The 19,800-nt window shown below is 39.4% G+C and overlaps 1 protein-coding gene across 1 annotated transcript in view; it reads left to right on the forward strand.

Moving 5' to 3' along the window:
* LOC124644064 (poly [ADP-ribose] polymerase tankyrase) overlaps nucleotides 1–19,800 on the forward strand; it is a 41,381-nt gene that overhangs the window by 2,891 nt on the left and 18,690 nt on the right. Inside the window, exons 2-14 of the mRNA XM_047183267.1 lie at nucleotides 7,762–7,986; nucleotides 8,648–8,743; nucleotides 9,811–10,018; nucleotides 10,382–10,526; nucleotides 11,126–11,234; nucleotides 11,817–11,914; nucleotides 12,694–12,837; nucleotides 14,524–14,647; nucleotides 15,470–15,610; nucleotides 15,970–16,123; nucleotides 16,613–16,681; nucleotides 18,232–18,397; nucleotides 18,822–18,967. Of these exons, the coding sequence (XP_047039223.1) occupies nucleotides 7,762–7,986; nucleotides 8,648–8,743; nucleotides 9,811–10,018; nucleotides 10,382–10,526; nucleotides 11,126–11,234; nucleotides 11,817–11,914; nucleotides 12,694–12,837; nucleotides 14,524–14,647; nucleotides 15,470–15,610; nucleotides 15,970–16,123; nucleotides 16,613–16,681; nucleotides 18,232–18,397; nucleotides 18,822–18,967 (1,825 nt within the window). The remainder of the gene's footprint in view (nucleotides 1–7,761; nucleotides 7,987–8,647; nucleotides 8,744–9,810; nucleotides 10,019–10,381; nucleotides 10,527–11,125; nucleotides 11,235–11,816; nucleotides 11,915–12,693; nucleotides 12,838–14,523; nucleotides 14,648–15,469; nucleotides 15,611–15,969; nucleotides 16,124–16,612; nucleotides 16,682–18,231; nucleotides 18,398–18,821; nucleotides 18,968–19,800) is intronic.

Below are 19,800 nucleotides of genomic sequence, written 5' to 3' on the forward strand. Positions count from 1 at the left end.
TCTGACTAAAAAATAAATACAAATTATGATGCTCACATTAACGCTCAACGTTTGCATAATAGCTAGCTAATTTATTTATCTGCATTACAATCTAGGCAGTGTTAGTCTATTGTTTAAGATCTAAATATTATGGCCATGACCTTGTGTTGCGCGATTTCTCTTTGCAAATCTTTTGAAGAGGTTTCCTCTTTGTTTAGTTTTTAAGCTATTGCATAGCTTCTATCGCAGGCCTTGAGCGCGGGGACCAAATCCAGAAATTCCGTAACGAAAAAACCTCACGCTCCCCACTCCGACTCCATTTTCATCAAAATGTTCTACACAAAGTACTAGGCGACCATAACAAGTAAGAGCTTACCTGTAACCTGCTAAACATTCTAACTAGCGTTCTATGATTGGATCCGCCCACAAAAATGTACTAGGCGCTCATAACAACTAAAGAGCTTACCTGCAACCTACTGAACATTCTATCCAGAGTACTCCTATGCTTGGAGCCGCTGACAAACAGTTCGGGGCGTATCTTCACGAAGTGTGCCAGTTGTATGAGCAACATCGGCGGGTTGGCGGCGGCGTTGCTTTTAATATTTTTAATTTTACTCTGTATTGTACTCTGTACTAGGTTCTTACAACATAACAAGAGGTGCTTTTGAATTAATTCGACTATTGAAGTGGGTACATCGTGACTTCTCAAACCAAACGTAATTTCTTGTTATTTAAAAATTTGACGGCTTTTGTCGGAAGTTCAGTATTCTAGTCGGAACTTTAGTTTTATTACTCGAAGATCGAATTTTGTTTAGGAGAAAAAGTTATTTGAACCTGCTCATATTTGTAGTTAATTAAAACTAGCTTTTGCATTCGCCTTTTTAGACGTAAGTACCTATATTTTATTGGTAACTAGTTTCCACCCGCGGCTTCGCCTACGTGGAGTTCGGTTATATCGCGTTTCCAAGAGAACTCTTCACAAGTCCGGGATAAAAACTATCCTATGTCCTTTCTCAAGGTCAACTCTAGCTCTGTACCAAAGGACAATGCTAATCTTTGTATGGAAGTTGGGCTCAAGTGTTGCCCACAGTAACTGCATAGTGTATTATGTTCCATAGGCTTATATTAGGTCCCAGACCAAAGCATTTCGAAATCTATCCCGGGAGTCCTGAGAAAAACTGGTTTGACTCTTATTCAATATTACATAAAAATAAGCTTACGAACTCTTAACTATTCCACTTTTATTACCTTAATTGAAATGAATTATATTCATTGACAAATACGAGGTATTGTACACGACTACTTTTTGTTAACCGACTTCCAAAAATGGAGGAGGTTCTTAATTCATTTGTATTCTTTTTACGTTTGTACGTGCATAACTCCGTCGTTTACCAATCGATTTCAACAATTATTTTATTGTTTGTAAGGGCTTACTTCCTCAACGGTTCATTTGTCATCCGGCCCAGGGTCTGGTGATGGAACCTCTAAAAAAATCGGGAGCGACTCTCGAAAAATTGTAGACACATATCGAGTAAAACCTTGTCATTCGGGTATATGTGTCAGACACCACAAAACTGTAAAGGTTAAGATCTGACCTGACAATGGAGACGACAGAGAGACGAGGGAACTCCTCAACGGTATCTACTAACTACCTCATGTTCGAGCTTATTTTATTCCTCTTGATAAGATTTTTCTAGAAGATAGCTTATTGCGCAGGCACCTTGTAGATTTAAACCGTAAATTCAAAAATATTGCGGTAATTGCCTTTTTTTTCAGAAAATCATTGTCAGTTCTTATTAGAATCCAACGCTTTTAGAATTTATTTGAAAATCACAGTAAAAAAAACCCATTCCAACATTTTCCAGCACTGGATCCTGACAGCGAGATCCTAAGACTTATTTGGCAGAAAAGTCTTATCAGATTAATCTCTCGGGACCCCTGGGACCGATTTCAAAAATATTTTGATTTCATGTTTAGAGTGAAGTAAAGAATCTATTTCAATCACTCCCACTACTGGGCAAATGGCACAGGCTTTGTGAAGCGATTGTTCATGTGGAATATAAGAACCGGTTTTTCACCCGGACCCCAGGGACCGATTTCAAAAATATTTTAATTTCATGTTAAAAGTGAAGTAAAGAATTTACTTTAACCACTCCCACTACTGGGCAAATGCCAAAGACTTTGTTAAGTGACTATCTAAGGAGAACATTTGAACCGGTTTTTCTCGGGACCCCTGGGACCGATTATAAAAATATTTTAATTTCATGTTAAGAGTGAAGTAAGGAACCTATTTCAATCACTCCCACTACTGGGCAAATGCCAAAGACTTTGTTAAGTGACTATCTAAGGAGAACATTTGAACCGGTTTTTCTCGGGACCCCTGGGACCGATTATAAAAATATTTTAATTTCATGTTAAGAGTGAAGTAAGGAACCTATTTCAATCACTCCCACTACTGGGCAAATGCCAAAGACTTTGTTAAGTGACTATCTAAGGAGAACATTTGAACCGGTTTTTCTCGGGACCCCTGGGACCGATTATAAAAATATTTTAATTTCATGTTAAGAGTGAAGTAAGGAACCTATTTCAATCACTCCCACTACTGGGCAAATGCCAAAGACTTTGTTAAGTGACTATCTAAGGAGAACATTTGAACCGGTTTTTCTCAGGACCCCTGGGACCGATTTTAAAAATATTTTAATTTCATGTTAAGAGTGAAGTAAGGAACCTATTTCAATCACTCCCACTACTGGGCAAATGACATAGGCGTTGTAAAGCGACAGTTCATGTGGAATATTAGAACCGGTTTTTCTCCGGACCCCAGGGACCGATTTCAAAAATATTTGGATTTCATGTTAAGAGTGTAGTAAAGAACCTATTTTGACCACTCCCACTACTGGGCAAATGCCAAAGACTTTGTTAAGTGAATATCTAAGGAGAACATTTGAACCGGTTTTTCTCGGGACCCCTGGGACCGATTTCAAAAATATTTTAATTTCGTGTTAAGAGTGAAGTAAAGAACCAATTCCAAACACTCCTACTACTGGGCAAATGGCTCAGGCCTTGTCAAGTGACTCTTCATGGAGAATATTTGAACTGGTTTTCCTCGGGACCCCAGGGAGCGATTTCAAAAATATTTGCATTACGTGTTCAGAGTGCACTAAGGAACCCTCTGGAACTACTCCCACTGCTGGGCAAACTATGAGCCCAGACCCTGGCATTGTCCTTTCATTAAAATCAGTTCAGTGGTTTAGACGTGAAAGCGTAACAGACAGACAGAGTTACTTTCGCATTTATAATATTAGTAGGGGTGGGGAAGCATCAAATCTATTAGGTGTGAATCGAAAGGTCAAAGACTTGTATTGAATACTCATCATCAGCCTATCGCAGTCCACTGCTGGACATAGGCCTCTCCAAGTGCACGCCACTGAGATCGATTTTCGGCTGCTGAATACTATTATTGAATACTAGACGTTTTTAAATGCTTTATATGGGACTAGATGTTTTCACGAGGTTTCACCCGCGTCCCGTGGGAACTACTGTCCGTACAGGGATAAAATATAGCCTATGTTACTCGGGAAGAGTGTAGCGCCCCAACAGTGAAAGAATTTATCAAATCGGTTCAGTAGTTTTTAAATAATGTCGGGACACCTTTTCACACACGGTTGGTTAGCCCCATGGTAAGTTATTAATTAACTTGTGTTATGGGTGCTAACACAACTGATAAACTACATATAGCTACACATATACATATTTATAAATACATATTGTAACACCCAGACCACGGCCAACAAGCATGCTCATCACACAAATGTCGACCGAACCGGGAATCGAACCCGGGACCTCAGGTTCGGCGGTCCGGCATGATGACCATTGCGCCATCGAGGTCGTCTAGTCGAGTCGTCTAGTTTTTGAGTTTATCCATTACAAAAATACAAAATTGTCATATTTATAACATTTAAACTCGGAAATATTTTTTAAACTCGGTTCTTAATAAGTTCTTAATATTAAAATAATTCAAGGAAATGAACAAACGCTTGAGTTTTATAATATTTGTGAAGATTACCGTATTTCATTGAAAACCATTCAGTAGTTTTTGTTTTGCATGAAGAATTTACAAACAAAATAACTTTCACTTTTATAATATTACTGTAAAATATTCAAGTGATTTATTAACATGTGTAATATTATAATACTAGTGGAAAACCCGGCTTCGCTCGGGTGAAATTTGACTCATAATACACGTCTAGTTGCAAAATGTAGGTAGAAATTTCTGTAGTCATTGTGTCTCAAGGAATATTAAAGGAATAAGCAAGGCATAGATTCGTATAGCTTCGTTCGTTATGTTTAATAAATATAATAAATAAAAACTGCAAAAGTTTTTACACAAATTATTTTTATTTCAAATTAACATTCAAAATAAACTAACACAAATTAACAAAACATATACCGTCTTACCACAAAAACTTTTAAACGTCAGTTTAAGACTTGTCTAAAAAAATGTCAAATTATGACGTTGACATATGGTTCATTTTGCAGCCAAAATTTTATTAGACAACTGTAAAACAGGATTTAAAGTTTTTGTAGTAAAACCAATAATTTTTAAGGTTTACTCTGTGTAAACCTCTTTGTTTTAAGCACTCAGTCTTTTTCTTTACTTTGACAGGTAGATAAGTACTTACTAATTTTAAAAATAAAATATGAAATTGTGGTTCTTTATCCAAATTGGCTAAATCAAGAATAATATTAGGAAGTATGTAAATTGTAATTTTACAATGAGTACTTATCCGAGAATTTGGCAAAGGTACTTATAAAAAAATATTCTCTATTATACATCAGAGGTTGATTATCACAAAATTTCTCTATATATAACATTTTTCGATAAATATTTATCACCTTTCAAGCCTTGTTCAGTGGTATTGATAATTTGAATTTTTACATCATCGAATCTTCGAACTCGAAATAATTGCCGAGGAAGTTTAAAATCAATTGCTTCATTCAAACATCTTTCCCATTCTTGATCGTCAAAAAGTAGCTTGAGCAGCTTCTCGAAATGAGTTGTAAATAATATTTTCATAAGTTCTAACATTCAACTCTTCGTTATCGACCTTAAAGGAGAAAATATATTAGATAAATATTCAAATAATAATAACTATTGTGAATGTATGTAGGTATATCCTCACATCTCTATCTGGTAATAAGTATTATTTTTCATTTTACAGCCACAGCACTCGCAATAATTGAAATTATCTGCAAAAATATATTATACAATTAATAATGTCTATTGTATAATAAGAGCCAGCCAAGTTCAAGTGGAACTTGCGCATGAAGGGGTTCATTTCATTATCGAGAAAAACGGTGAAAAAATCGTGTCTGTTTCTGTATGTGTTCATGACACCTCAACACAGGCTATGCGTGTGGTCATTTATTATTATTTGTCGAATTATAGAGAAAAAATATTGAGCCGCTTACCGAGTATAATGTTGTCGCATTCCACACATCGACTGCACATTTGCTTTTGTTTGCCATTACAAAAATTGCATGTCACTGGAAGTAAATAAGTACTTATTTTATTTTTAAATGCAGAAGGCTCACAATCCACACTTTAAGAAGAAAACAAAACAAAATTTACTTAAAAACACAACCTGCCTACATACCTACTAAAATACTACACACCATCTTTACGAAGAGCCCTTCGCTCCATCCACTTTCCACAATTGTGACAATGTTTACCAAATGCACGGAGATTCGGCTGTTAACAAAATGATATAGGTATCATCAAACAAAAGACTAAACGAAGACAGAGACACGACCAACGAAACATTTTATTAAATACTTACGATTTTCGGTATGATGTGTGTAATCCAAACAAAGTAAATGACAATGACATTTGAACAACTAAATGACATTTGAACTAAAACTTCGACTTTGAGGTTATGGTTATTATTCTTCTTTCTATGGTTTTTATCGCAATCGGCCAATCTTATGCTACGTTCACACGCGCGCCGCGCAACCCGGCGGGCTGCCTGGCGGGCTGCGCGGCGTGCAGCCCGTCGCGGGCAGGCGGATATTCAAGCTGTTCACACGCGCGCCGTCGTGTCAGTCAGTGCAAGAATGGCGAGCAGCGAGGATCTCGGTGTTGTTGCTGTCATAGCCTTTGGCTTAACTTATTTTTATTGGAAAAATAATCAAAATGATGAACGACGTTAACCATTCCGCCATGTTGTTATCTTCGATCGTAGCGACTTTCTTAGAACGTTTAATCGTCACGAAAGCGCAGGAGAGACTGACTGCCCGCGCGCGTGTAAACAGTCGCCGGGCGCCCGCACATTCATCCTTTGAACTTTGCCAAAAAACCGGCACTCGACCGATTCGCGGCGTTCACGGGCACGGGCGCGTTCACGGGCTCGGGCGTACCGTTTACACGCTCGTGAACGTGACTGTGCCCGAAACGGAATGTGCATGAACGCGCGCGTGTGAACGTACCATTAGGTTTAAAGAAAAAACACATAACAAAAAGTATATCATAAAAAAGTGTCAAAAACAATATTTTCGCGAAACGTCAACGACTGACGAAAAGTATTTTTTGATAAGATTCACTAAACGTTGGCGATGCGTATCTAAGCAACGTTTATTAACTACCCAAGATGGCGACTGTGGTTTGCTTGTCAGTGCAATTGAAATTTAACGAAATTCTCCATAATCCGAATTTTGCGGATATATGTTGTCGACTCAAAATTAATATTTTTTTATGTTTTGTTATTCATATAAGGTTTCGATCGAGTCTACCGTACCCTTTGACGAAATTATTAATATAGAAATTATTCGGATTAATTGCGTTCATTTATAGATTTAGAATATGCAATAAGTCAATGTTTACATAGTATTACATTTCTCTGTCTGTCCCAGTTTCCTAGTTCAGTAGTTCATGGTTAAAGCTTGCATACATCGGTCTAGAAGTCGGTGGCAAAATGTCGATGCTCTTATAAGATTGTTTTTTTGCTTTTTTCGGGTAAACGGGGCCCTATTGTTTTCGCTCCTCTGTCCGTCCGTCTGTCACCAGGCTGTATCTCAAGAACCGTGACAGTTAGAGAGCTGAAATTTTTACAGATGATGTATTTTTGTTGCCGCTATAACAACAAATATTGAAAACGAGTATAAAATAAATATTTTGGTGGGCTCCCATACAACAAACGTGATTTTTTTGCACATTTTTGCTCGATTTCGATAACGGCAGCAGGTGGTATTCCGTACCATGATTTATAAAACCGCATCTACCTATCTACATCCTTTCGTGCGCGATGCCAACTCGCACTTGGCCGGTTTTTTGTTTCAGTCCAATTTTACATCCACCTTAGCGGGTACTGTAGGCTTGCACATTACCCTAATTTACTTGAGAAGTAAAACTTATTTCTTCTTTTACTGAACCCTGTTTACTAGCCCTATGTAATTCCTTATTTACCTAGTCCCCCTATTGAATACTTCCTTATGTCCTCTTCCTCCGACCTGCCCTGTTCCCAATTCCATTTTCCCCTGTCACTCGTCATACTGACACTCACTCCCTTCCTATTCATGTCATCTTTCAGGCAATCCATCCATCTTTTCTTAGGTCTAAATTTAAAATAATGCCTCCAAACAAAGTTGGTGGAAAAATAAACATTGCCTAACAACGATGCACCTAAAATGACTGTGCTAAAAAACTAGTTAGGTTCTTTTCCGTCAGTTTCTCTAACATACTCAGACAGAAGACAACCCAATTTATACAAGTCACCTTTTCCCCAGGATACGGTCGCAGGGAAGTAGTGGAGATCCTCATAGCAGCCGGGGCGGCGCTCCAAGCTCGCGACGACGGAGGCCTACAGCCACTACACAATGCATGCTCCTTTGGCCACGCGGACGTTGTGAGAGCGCTACTGAGCGCGGGGGCGGCGCCCGCGGCGAGAGACAACTGGGGCTACACGCCGCTGCATGAGGCTGCTGCTAAGGGCAAGGTCGATGTGTGCATAGGTGAGTCTAAAAGAGAGAGAAAGACGTCCTCCTAGCCGATTATTAGCGACTGTTATCATATAAATAGATCAGCCAGCTGCGCAGGACATATTATAGTGCACGAGCATTTGCGCAGACACAGCTGCACTCACTATTCATTAACTCTCATAGCGCGATGGGACGGCAATCCGACACCACCGGAGAGAGATCAGGCGCAGGACCGACATTTACATGCTACCGACATTCAGTAAGAGATGTAGTTATAAAGAGAGCTGGTGGGGGATGAATGGGTGACCTTCTAGTTCATGGATGGAGTAAGAGAGTGAGTAAGGGATAGTATATAAGGAGAATAAATAGGTGAAGTAGACCATTATCATCTGCCTAACTTATTCCCAACTATGTTGGGATCGGCTTCCAGTCTAACCGGATGCAGCTGGGTACCAGTGTGCCACAAGGAGCGACTGTCTATCTGACTTCCTCAACCCAGTTACCCGGAAAACACAATATAGATGAAGTACATTATCATCATCATTCTACGGCCCTTATCCCAATTTTAATTTGGGGTCGCCGCAGCATGTTTTCTTCTTCCATACTCTTCTATATAAGGGGAGTACCTAAGAAACTTCATTCACAGAGTATTACGAGTGATGTTACACGTTACATATTTCTTGTTTCGTTTCAGCGTTGCTGCAACACGGCGCGGACCCGAACATTCGCAACACGGAAGGCAAGACGCCGCTCGATCTAGCCGACTCCGCTACCAGGCCTGTGTTGACAGGTGAGTTCTACTTTATATAAGTCTTGTCTATTAACATCATCTACAAGGAAAGGTGTTGTTTGTTAAGAAAATAAAAAGACTACGGTCTTCTTTAGCTAGTTATCAAAGTTAATGTTAGCTTTTTCTTAACTAATATTTTAGTTTTAGGCAATTAGACCACTTCTTAAATGATTTGAAAAATTATTTTACGGTCAGTAAAGCTTGGGTTTCCTAGGAAAGCGGTGCCGTCATATAGCGGCCGTCACATTACGGACGCAAATAGACGGTCGTCTTTACGTGATGACATGCGGAAAGTTCCACGGCCGTTTTAACACACCGTCATAAACTTTTTGTTAGTTGTATCATACTTACTAACCTGTTTTATTTAATATTTCTCAAATTTCACGACACCAATTCTGTTTTAGTTGACTTTTTCTATAATCTTTATTTTTTATATTATATATTGCTTCCATTGCTTCGTGGTTACGAACGAAATCTATTAAAATTTCGTCGTCCTCGCTGCTCTAAGAGTTGTAACTAATTTTTGACGTTGTTCCGAAAAAAAAAACACAAATACGTATTAAAAAAGCTTCACCGCTTTCAATAAAACGTTCACCAAACTATCTGACACCGTCAAGACGGCCGTCATGCAAATGGCGGCACCGCTTTTTGTAGTTACGGTGTCAGTTACCGCTCTCTAGGAAACCGCCCCATTTTGTTTACATAGACAACGTTCTGGTGACGTCTTTCACCGCTGTATTACGGCCGCTATATGACGGCACCGCTTTCCTAGGAAACCAAAGCTTAAGCTACAGTATCAAAGGTTGACATTGGCTGTATTTTATCAGAATTAGAATTTTATATTTAAATCGTCTTTACATAGTATTTTATAAATAATACAGTAAAACAGATTTTATATAGTATTTTAAAAAGTTTCACCACTTTTTCCGAGCTAGAGACTGAAATATAAAAAAAAGTCATAATAAACTCACTCGGTCTGCTCAAAATAATATCGATAGACCATTAAACAAAAAAATATCGAAAACAGTTTAGCAACAATTTTATAACTTAAATTATTTTTGTTCCAGGTGAATACTGCGCAGCGGATGTCTTAGAAGCGGCTAGATCTGGCGCAGATGATCGCCTAGCATCCCTCCTCACTCCTCTCAACGTTAACGTGCACGCCAGTGACGGTAGACGGTCTACTCCCCTTCACTTGGCAGCCGGCTATAACAGAGCGAGAGCTGTGAGATTGTTGCTGCAGAGAGGCGCTGATGTCCATGCTAAGGATAAGGGGTGAGTAGACTGGAAAGACTGTGGTCTACTGAGTAAGAACACTATACTATTCTTGTAGATCATTGAATTGAATCTTAAAATACTGTTTTTTTATGGAGTAGACTGTGGTCTTTCATTTGATAATGTAAATATAATTCATAAAGGTTTTTATTTACTGCAAATTAAAAGACTGTTGTGGAAACAGAAAGTTGACCTAAGGACTGAGTATACTTTTACTATGTGAAAAGTCCATGGTCTACTACTCAGTAGACCACAGTATATTTATTTCAAAACAACACAATTTTCCCTACGGAGGTCTAATCCCCTACACCACGAGTAGTAGACACAGTCACAGTTTTTTTTCACCCCAAAATTACCTTTCAGAGGTCTAGTTCCACTACACAATGCGTGTTCCTACGGCCACTATGAGGTGACGGAACTGCTCGTACGTGCGGGCGCGGACGTTAACGCAACCGATCTATGGGCGTTTACTCCGCTACATGAGGCTGCCAGCAAGGCGCGGTTAGAGGTAATGTAGTTTTAACTTAATGTTGAATCTGCAGTAATATTTTATAGTTTGTTTGTTTGACATGAATAGGCTCCGAAAATATTTGAGTAATTTAAATAATTCTTTCTCAAGCTACATTATCTCTGGACAACAAAAGCTGTAGTTTATCTGGGTACGGAAAGAACATCCCCTGGACGGGGCGCACTGTGACAGCCTTTTTATCGTCCCACTGCTGGGCACAGGCCTCCTCTCACACGGAGAAGGACGGGGGTGTAATCGCATAAAAAACAGCTGCTCTATGAGAACGCTCCCTGTGTGTAAGAAAACTCTGATACATGCATAAAACACATTTTGAGCGAAAAAATACTTGTAGTTTTCAATTGTTTGCTGTTGCGCGGAAAAATAGTGTGATAGCTTCGTTGCGGTCTTTTCCAATATTCTATTTTATATTGATATGTTGTTTTGATTACTAGAGATAGGAATTTGACTTAACTTTGTCAAATACCTCTAATAAGCAAATCAACAGATGTGTAGATAGAATATTGGGAACGGCCGTTAATCAGTACGCGGCTTATTTTAACAGTATTTAATGTATTAAATCAATTGCATTTGTAATACAGGTATGCTCCCTCCTGTTAAGCGAGGGCGCAGACCCCACACTACTGAACTGTCACGGCAAGTGTGCGCTCGACGTAGCGCCCACCCGGGAGCTGCAGGAGAGATTGGCTTGTAAGTATATGTAAAGATATAAAAGAAATAACTGTCCTTATTCATATTAGTGAAGACTTATTTATTAGTTAATTAATTAAAATTACAATCATTTACCTCGCTGCAATAAAAAAAAAATGCACATGAGTGTCACAAACAATTGTAGGCAACTATAATATTTATTTAATATAATAATTAAAGACTATTTTTGTTTGAACGCGCCAGTCTCAAACCTTCTGATCCATTTGGATCCAATTTTGTTCAACTATGGTCCATGATACTGTTAGTTAGTGTACTGGTAATAGATGTTTGAAAAATTCGATCTGGGTTACATTTCCCTTTTACCCTATTATCATAACCTTGTTGTTGCCGCTATAACAACAAACAGGCACTGAAAACTAGTAAAAAATCACTATTTTAGGGACTCCTATACAAAAAACTAGTTTTTTGGCTTTCTCGACATAATGGTCCCTTAGTGCGCAAGTCCGATACTCGGCCAATATTTTTCGCCTCTTTCCCGCAAAAACTATCGAATGGATTTGATTTAAGGTTGGTAGTAAATAGTGTAGAAGTTTATGTATAAGGATAATATTTATTTCACAGTCGAATACCGAGGACATTGTCTACTAGAAGCCTGCAGACTAGCAGAACCGGCGAGGGTCAAGAAACAATTGTCTGCTGTCTCAGGACATCAGCATCAGGTAAGAAATATATTTACTGTCATACAAACAGATATGTGTTCTTTGAGAATTTGATCCTCAAGTTGTGCATAGGAAGTGGGGAAGGAACGGCGTTTTTGTTTTTTTTTTTTTTTTAAACAAAGTTCATCTAATTTTTTTCTAAACTACACTGAAATAAACAAAGCTCGCACAGAGGTTGAGCATTGCCATCCAACGTGGCAATACTGCCAGCCTTTTGGGTACATTACCCAGTGACAGCGATGAGGAGCAATTTTTTGATGCTCTGTTTTAGTTTTAAGTTGTATATATAAAATATTATTTTAACTTTTTTAAATTAATGTAAGTATATTTCTACTAAATAAACTATTAAAATCTGTAATGGTAACAATAAAAAAAAGTTCATTTTTTTTTTCTCCTCTTTCGTAATATTAGGACGTGGTTCTCAATTTGACCCATGAGTATTTTTTATTATACGTCTCGTCGAACTTTTTGTCGCCACTAAAAATGGTGCGAGTCGAGGCGAAACCAACTCTAACCAGGTTATTATAAAACGAGGTTTAAAAAAGTACACCAGCTTTTGTACCACCTTTAAACCACCGTTCCGAACAAAATCAGTGGACTAAAGCTATTACTAAAGCGGGTACTTCTTAAAACCACGTTTTATAATTAGGTGGTAAGTGTCAGCCAATAGTCAGCCATTTTACTAATGCTTATTTCTTCTCTATATGAGAAGAGACCTGTGCCGAGCAGTGGGACGATAAAAACTCTGATGATAACAGGATTTTTTGGAATTCTTGCAGAGTTCCCAAGCCTCAACCAGCGGCAGTACTCCTTCACTCCCCGGAGAGTGCAGCGTGGAAGCCCTCGTTAACTTCCAGCACATAGCCACCGGAGACAGACCCCTGCACTGTGCCGCCAACAGCGTCTACCCTAAGCGGAAGCAGGTGAGGCCACCACATGGATGGGTGATGTAGTGTCATACAGTAGCAACTTCCAGCACATGGGCACCGGAGACAGACCCCTGCACTGCAAAAGAGAATTTTCATCATCTTCAGTTTTTTTACTAAAGAAAATACTATCATTTTGGATAACTATATTAACTATGTGACGTCATTCTTAATCCAACATGGCGGCAAACCCAACATGGCGGACCTATTATTTTTAATACTCAATACTCAATACTCAATTCTTTATTGCATTCCACAATGTAGGTTTAGGTGGTAAACATTTATTTGGTAGGTAACAATTATGGACCCTGTCGGGCACAGCAAAAGATATTCTTAATATACGTATGTGGAGAGGACTTTACATTCAAATAACTTAAGTATAATTACAATTCAACTTATTCTAAAAACATTTACATAACACTAACATTACAATTAAAATTATAGACTTTATTTTTCTAGTTTTAGAGATTTATCACTTAAATATTCATCGACACTATAATAACATTTTTTTAATAATAACTTTTTTAATTTCTTTACGAATAGATGGAGTTTTTTTTTCATTTTTTATTGTTTCTGGTAGCATATTATATATTTTTACCGACATTACCAGAGGACTTGTAGAGTGTATTTTTAAGCGGGATGATGGTAGGTTGAGTCGTGTTTTGTGTCTAAGTGTGTACCTTGTTTGTATGTTTTCTCGTTTGGTGTAAAAGTCTTGGTGTTTATGAGCAAATTTGCATATTTCTAATATGTACATACACGGCAGAGTTAGGATATTTTGTTCTATAAAATGGGGTTTGCAGCTATCTGTCTGTTGTATATTTACCAGGATACGGATAAGTTTCTTTTGAACGGTGAATAGTGTTGGGGCATCTGTACTATATCCCCACATTATAATGCCGTAACTGAGCCATGCATAAGCATAGGCGTAGTACATAACTAGAGCAGTCTGTAAATTTGTTGTTTTTTTAACTTCCCGGAAAGCATATATAAATTTCGATAGTTTTGATTTTATGTTTATTACGTGTGACTTCCAAGTTATATTTTTGTCTATGGTTATGCCTAATAGTTTGAATTCATTAACTGTTTCTATTATATGGTTATTGAAGGAAAATTGTACATTTAGAGGAGTTTTTTGGTAGGGGTGGAAAGTTATGAGTTTGGTTTTTTGGAAGTTTATTTCGAGGTTGTGTTCATTCATCCAGGTTTTTATTTTCCCGAGAATTTCATTGAGGGTACTGTTTAAGTTCGTATTGTCATGACATTGGGTAAGAATGGAGATGTCGTCCGCAAATAAAACGCAAGGTCCGGTTTCTGCAATAAATTTTGGGAGATCATTGATGTAAATGAGAAATAGAATATAATACATTCATACAATGTTCTAAGCATATAAGTTTAAATAAAATAACTTGATTGCGTTTCAAAAATGAAACAACATTCAAAGCTTTTTTAATTTTTACAATATTTTATATTTTTCTCTTATGTTTTTACACATAGTACTGTAATTGTCAATTTGAAAAAACATAATGAATAAAATAAAAACTAACGAGGTGAAATATCTAACATGAATTAAATATACTCTTTGCATGCAAATGTAAATGTTTCTTTCAATGTATTAAATAAAATTGTTTTCCGAATATAATTTTCTAATTCCTTAACTCTAATAATATTATGTTTTCTCAGGTAATGGAGATGTTAATAAGAAAAGGCGCCCGCGTCAACGAGAAGAACAAAGACGGACAGACTCCCCTACACGTGGCGACTGAGCATGCGCACTTAGATGCTATGGATCTACTACTAAGGCATGGTAAGTTGAACCTTATATCTATGATAATAAAGTTATTTATTGAGCAATTTTAGCTTCACCTACATTTAGACGCCATGCATCTATCGCTAGTTATTTTGTTTTGATTCTTATTACTAGTAGGATAAAGTTGGTTATTGAACAATTTTAGCTACGCGGACAATAAGATCTGCGGATCAGACATTATAAGTTGTAGCATTTTGAACTCTATTTCAATATAGATAAGGTTGGTTTTAGAGTACAAATAGGTTTCACGTACATTTAGGTACTAAATTTGCTTCATAAGTTTTATGTTGAACTCTATGGGTATTGTAATAAGGTTGATTTTCATATACAAATTGAACGGATCGCTATAAGAACAAAGACGGACAAACTCCCTGACACGTAGCCACTGAGCATGCGCACTTAGATGCTATAGATCTTCTGCTTAGACATGGTAAGCTATGGACATAAAAGTTAAGCAATGTCATAGACGGGAGGCCACCTTGTCACGACCAGTTCCTCCGTGTTTTGAAAGGCATGATAAATTGTTGGGTACCGGCAGTCATTCGAAGATCTTTGGCAGTTGTTACGGGTAATCAGAAACAGGAAAGTCTGATAACCAGTCTTAACAATGAACATCTTTAAGCTCTACCCTTTAGGGTCTATATTGTTTCTTAACTGTAAAATGTACCACCTGTGTAACGTATGGAATGCTAACAAAGACTTGAGTATTGGTTGGCCGACCCTAACAGAAAGGTTATTCTTAGCGACGAACAATATGTTTCAGCCACGAGATTCTTTAGTTATTTTCCCTATATTTTTTAAACATTTTTTTACCCACAGGTGCAAAAGTGAACGCCTGCGACGGTCGCGGCAGCAGCGCTCTAGCCGTGGCCGCTCGCCGCGACTCCGCCGCCGCCTGCCGCCTGCTGCTCGCTTGCGGCGCCGACACCACGCCCGACGCGCTGTATCCGCAGCCCGACGGTGAGGGGGACACCAGACACATGACCAGACACATGTTCAGACACACCAGACACGTGACCAGACACACTACATACATGATCAGACAAACCGGACACACTAGACACATGATCAGACACATGACCAGACACACACTGACCAGACATTTACATTTTACAGACAGATACTCGTCAACTGAGCACATACCCTGGCTAGACACATACACTGACCAAACACACAGACCAGACAGATATACTGACCAGACACATACTCATAGACTGGGTACAAATACCCTGTCCAGACACATACACACACACCAGACATACGCAACCAAGCATACTTGTTTTAAGAAAAAAACTGACGTTTATATTGTCTCTCAACAGACGCATGCGCAAACGCGGCAGCTCTTAGGCTGCTAGAAGCCGCTCGTACGGGCGACGTGGAGAACGCTCGGAGTATATTAGACGCTCGGCCTCGACTCGTCAATTGTCGAGACGTTGACGGACGACATTCGACGCCGCTGCATTTTGCTGCTGGGTGAGTTTGTCTGGCACTTACTCCATTTCAGTAAAGATATGATGATAAAAGATCATTTATTCAAAGTAGGCTGAAAATCAGCCATTTTTGAAGTTCAAGTTTACAAAAGACAGCCCCCAAAAACGCCCGCCCTTCACCACTTCCTTTGTGTTTTGCTGGGAAGAAGAAGTGGTGGAACAACCAGCAATACAATACTGTTTGTATGTTCTATATGTTCTGTATGTTCTATATAACATTCTGTGCAGAAGTTTATTTGTCAAAACACTGGTATTCAGCTGCACCCGGTTATACTGAAAGCCGACCCCAACATAATTGGGCTAGGCAGATGATGATGTATTAGTTTAAAAAGTCTTATCAAGATTGTTTATCTTTCATTAAGTGGCTTCACAAATGGGGTATGGTTCCTTGTAACGAGAAATTGGTAGAGACAATAAAAAAGTACTGTGAAATAAACATTCTGTTAATGTCCAATAATGTTGTTCGTTTCAGATACAATCGCTTGCCACTCGCTCAATTACTTTTACAAAGAGGCGCCGATGTTCACGCCAAGGACAAAGGGTGAGTGTTTTAGTATAGACTCTCTGCATATACAGGGTGTGTCGTTCACAATCACATTAAATCCTATCGTATATACTTTAAGATATTCTATGGCGAATTTTAAAAAAAATAACCTTATCCATTCAGTGGTTTAGCTACAGGAGTCATTTTTCGTTTTTATAATTTACAACATCATGTGTAAAGCAGAGATAAAATTAGGAGTATCGAATGTTTTGATCAGTTGACAGCTGTCAGTTTTCAAGGGAGAATTTAAGTTGTTTGTAATGACTGACTTTTATATGGTGTTCTAATTTTCGCACACTTTTATTCTATTTAGTTTGTTTGAAAAATTCATTTTTTTATTTTTATGTAGTTTTCTTTTTTCTTTTTGTTAATCGACATATATTAACCAGTATATTAACGCATTTCATTTAATGTGATTATGAACGACACACCCGATATGAAAAGAAACACAGGTACATACTATACACAGCTGTCACTACTATATAATAATACTTCGCGGACACTCAACTATACCGTTAGCCGGGGCGGGGAAGAATGCGGCTGATCTATGGCGCTTCTCACCCTTGTATTGATAATGTGTACTTACTATGGTCCATTTATTGGGTCACTCATTATTGCCGTCACTCAATTATACACAGTTTTCATTCATCTATACACTGCAGTCATTTACTTATGCACCGCGGTCGTTCAGCTATACATCACAGTCCCTCAACTATACATATTGTCAATTGACTTTACCCTATTTTCCTTATTATACAGAGGCCTAGTCCCCCTGCACAATGCGTGTTCTTACGGCCACTACGAGCTGACAGAACTCCTAGTATCAGCCGGGGCCGGTGTCAATGCGGCTGATCAGTGGCGCTTTAAATCGTTGTATTCATAATGTAGATTTGCTATAAACTATGTTTACTTTCTGTAATTATATTGCGGTCACTCAACTCTACACCGCAGTTACTCGACTATACATCTCGGTCACCCAACTATACACTGCGGTCATTTAACTATAAACATAGTCATTCAACTATACACCACGGCAACTCCACTATACACACCGGTCAATCAACTATACACCTCGATCACTCAACACTCCACCACGATTTCTCGACTATACAATGCAATCATCAAACTTTATAGTGCATTCCTTTACTATACAGAGGCCTAGTCCCCCTGCACAATGCGTGTTCCTACGGCCACTACGAGCTGACAGAACTACTAGTATCAGCCGGGGCCGGTGTAGAATGCGGCTGATCAGTGGCGCTTTAAATCGTTGTATTCATAATGTAGACTTGCTAACTATGTTTACTTTCTGTAATTATATTGCGATCACTCAACTCTACACCGCAGTTACTCGACTATACATCTCGGTCACCCAACTATACACTGCGGTCATTTAACTATAAACATAGTCATTCAACTATACACCATGGCAACTCCACTATACACACCGGTCAATCAACTATACACCTCGATCACTCAACACTCCACCACGATTTCTCGACTATACAATGCAATCATCAAACTTTATAGTGCATTCCTTTACTATACAGAGGCCTAGTCCCCCTGCACAATGCGTGTTCCTACGGCCACTACGAGCTGACAGAACTACTAGTATCAGCCGGGGCCGGTGTCAATGCGGCTGATCTGTGGCGCTTCACACCGCTACACGAAGCGGCCGCTAAAGGCAAGGCTGATATCGTAAGGTTATTGTTAAAGGTGAGTGGAATATCGAACTGTGCAATTATTAAATTAAAATTAATGTATCTATCTATGTAAGGTCGTACAAATACATAAATGAATATATCTAAGGTCTCTTTTTGTTGATGAATGAAATGACTGTTCTTGAATTTCTTAAGGTTAAAGGAATAATGTCTAGCCTTTTCCGGTTTCCAGTCTAACTGGAAGCAGTTGAGTAACATGGAGCGTTAGGCTGTCTGACCTTCTTAACTAATTTACCAGGGCAACTCGATATCCATCGGGCAACCCGTCTTGGTTGTCAGACTTTCTGAATTTTGATTATCCGTAAAGTCTGCCAAAGTTGTTCAAGTGGTATCCGAGACACAACAATTTAACGTACCTTCCAAAACATGTATGTTAATAATAAATATGTAAAATTTACACAATTTTAATATATTCGCAGCACGGAGCGGACCCTACCCGACGTAACAGAGATGGTCTGACTCCCCTACAACTGGTCAGAGCGGGAGACAGCGACACAGCCGACGCGCTGAGAGGTGATGCTGCGCTACTTGATGCTGCCAAACGAGGGGATCTCGCTAGAGCCAGGTAATATCATCCGCCTAGCCACTTCCCTACAACTAGTGAGAGCGGGAGACAGCGACACAGCCGACGCGCTGAGAGGTGATGCTGCGCTACTTGATGCTGCCAAACGAGGGGATCTCGCTAGAGCCAGGTAATATCATCCGCCTAGCCACTTCCCTACAACTAGTGAGAGCGGGAGACAGCGACACAGCCGACGCGCTGAGAGGTGATGCTGCGCTACTTGATGCTGCCAAACGAGGGGATCTCGCTAGAGCCAGGTAATATCATCCGCCTAGCCACTTCCCTACAACTAGTGAGAGCGGGAGACAGCGACACAGCCGACGCGCTGAGAGGTGATGCTGCGCTACTTGATGCTGCCAAACGAGGGGATCTCGCTAGAGCCAGGTAATATCATCCGCCTAGCCACTTCCCTACAACTAGTGAGAGCGGGAGACAGCGACACAGCCGACGCGCTGAGAGGTGATGCTGCGCTACTTGATGCTGCCAAACGAGGGGATCTCGCTAGAGCCAGGTAATATCATCCGCCTAGCCACTTCCCTACAACTAGTGAGAGCGGGAGACAGCGACACAGCCGACGCGCTGAGAGGTGATGCTGCGCTACTTGATGCTGCCAAACGAGGGGATCTCGCTAGAGCCAGGTAATATCATCCGCCTAGCCACTTCCCTACAACTAGTGAGAGCGGGAGACAGCGACACAGCCGACGCGCTGAGAGGTGATGCTGCGCTACTTGATGCTGCCAAACGAGGGGATCTCGCTAGAGCCAGGTAATATCATCCGCCTAGCCACTTCCCTACAACTAGTGAGAGCGGGAGACAGCGACACAGCCGACGCGCAG

This window comes from Helicoverpa zea, chromosome 29 (genome assembly GCF_022581195.2).
Source record: "Helicoverpa zea isolate HzStark_Cry1AcR chromosome 29, ilHelZeax1.1, whole genome shotgun sequence".
Taxonomy (NCBI): Eukaryota; Metazoa; Arthropoda; class Insecta; order Lepidoptera; family Noctuidae; genus Helicoverpa; species Helicoverpa zea.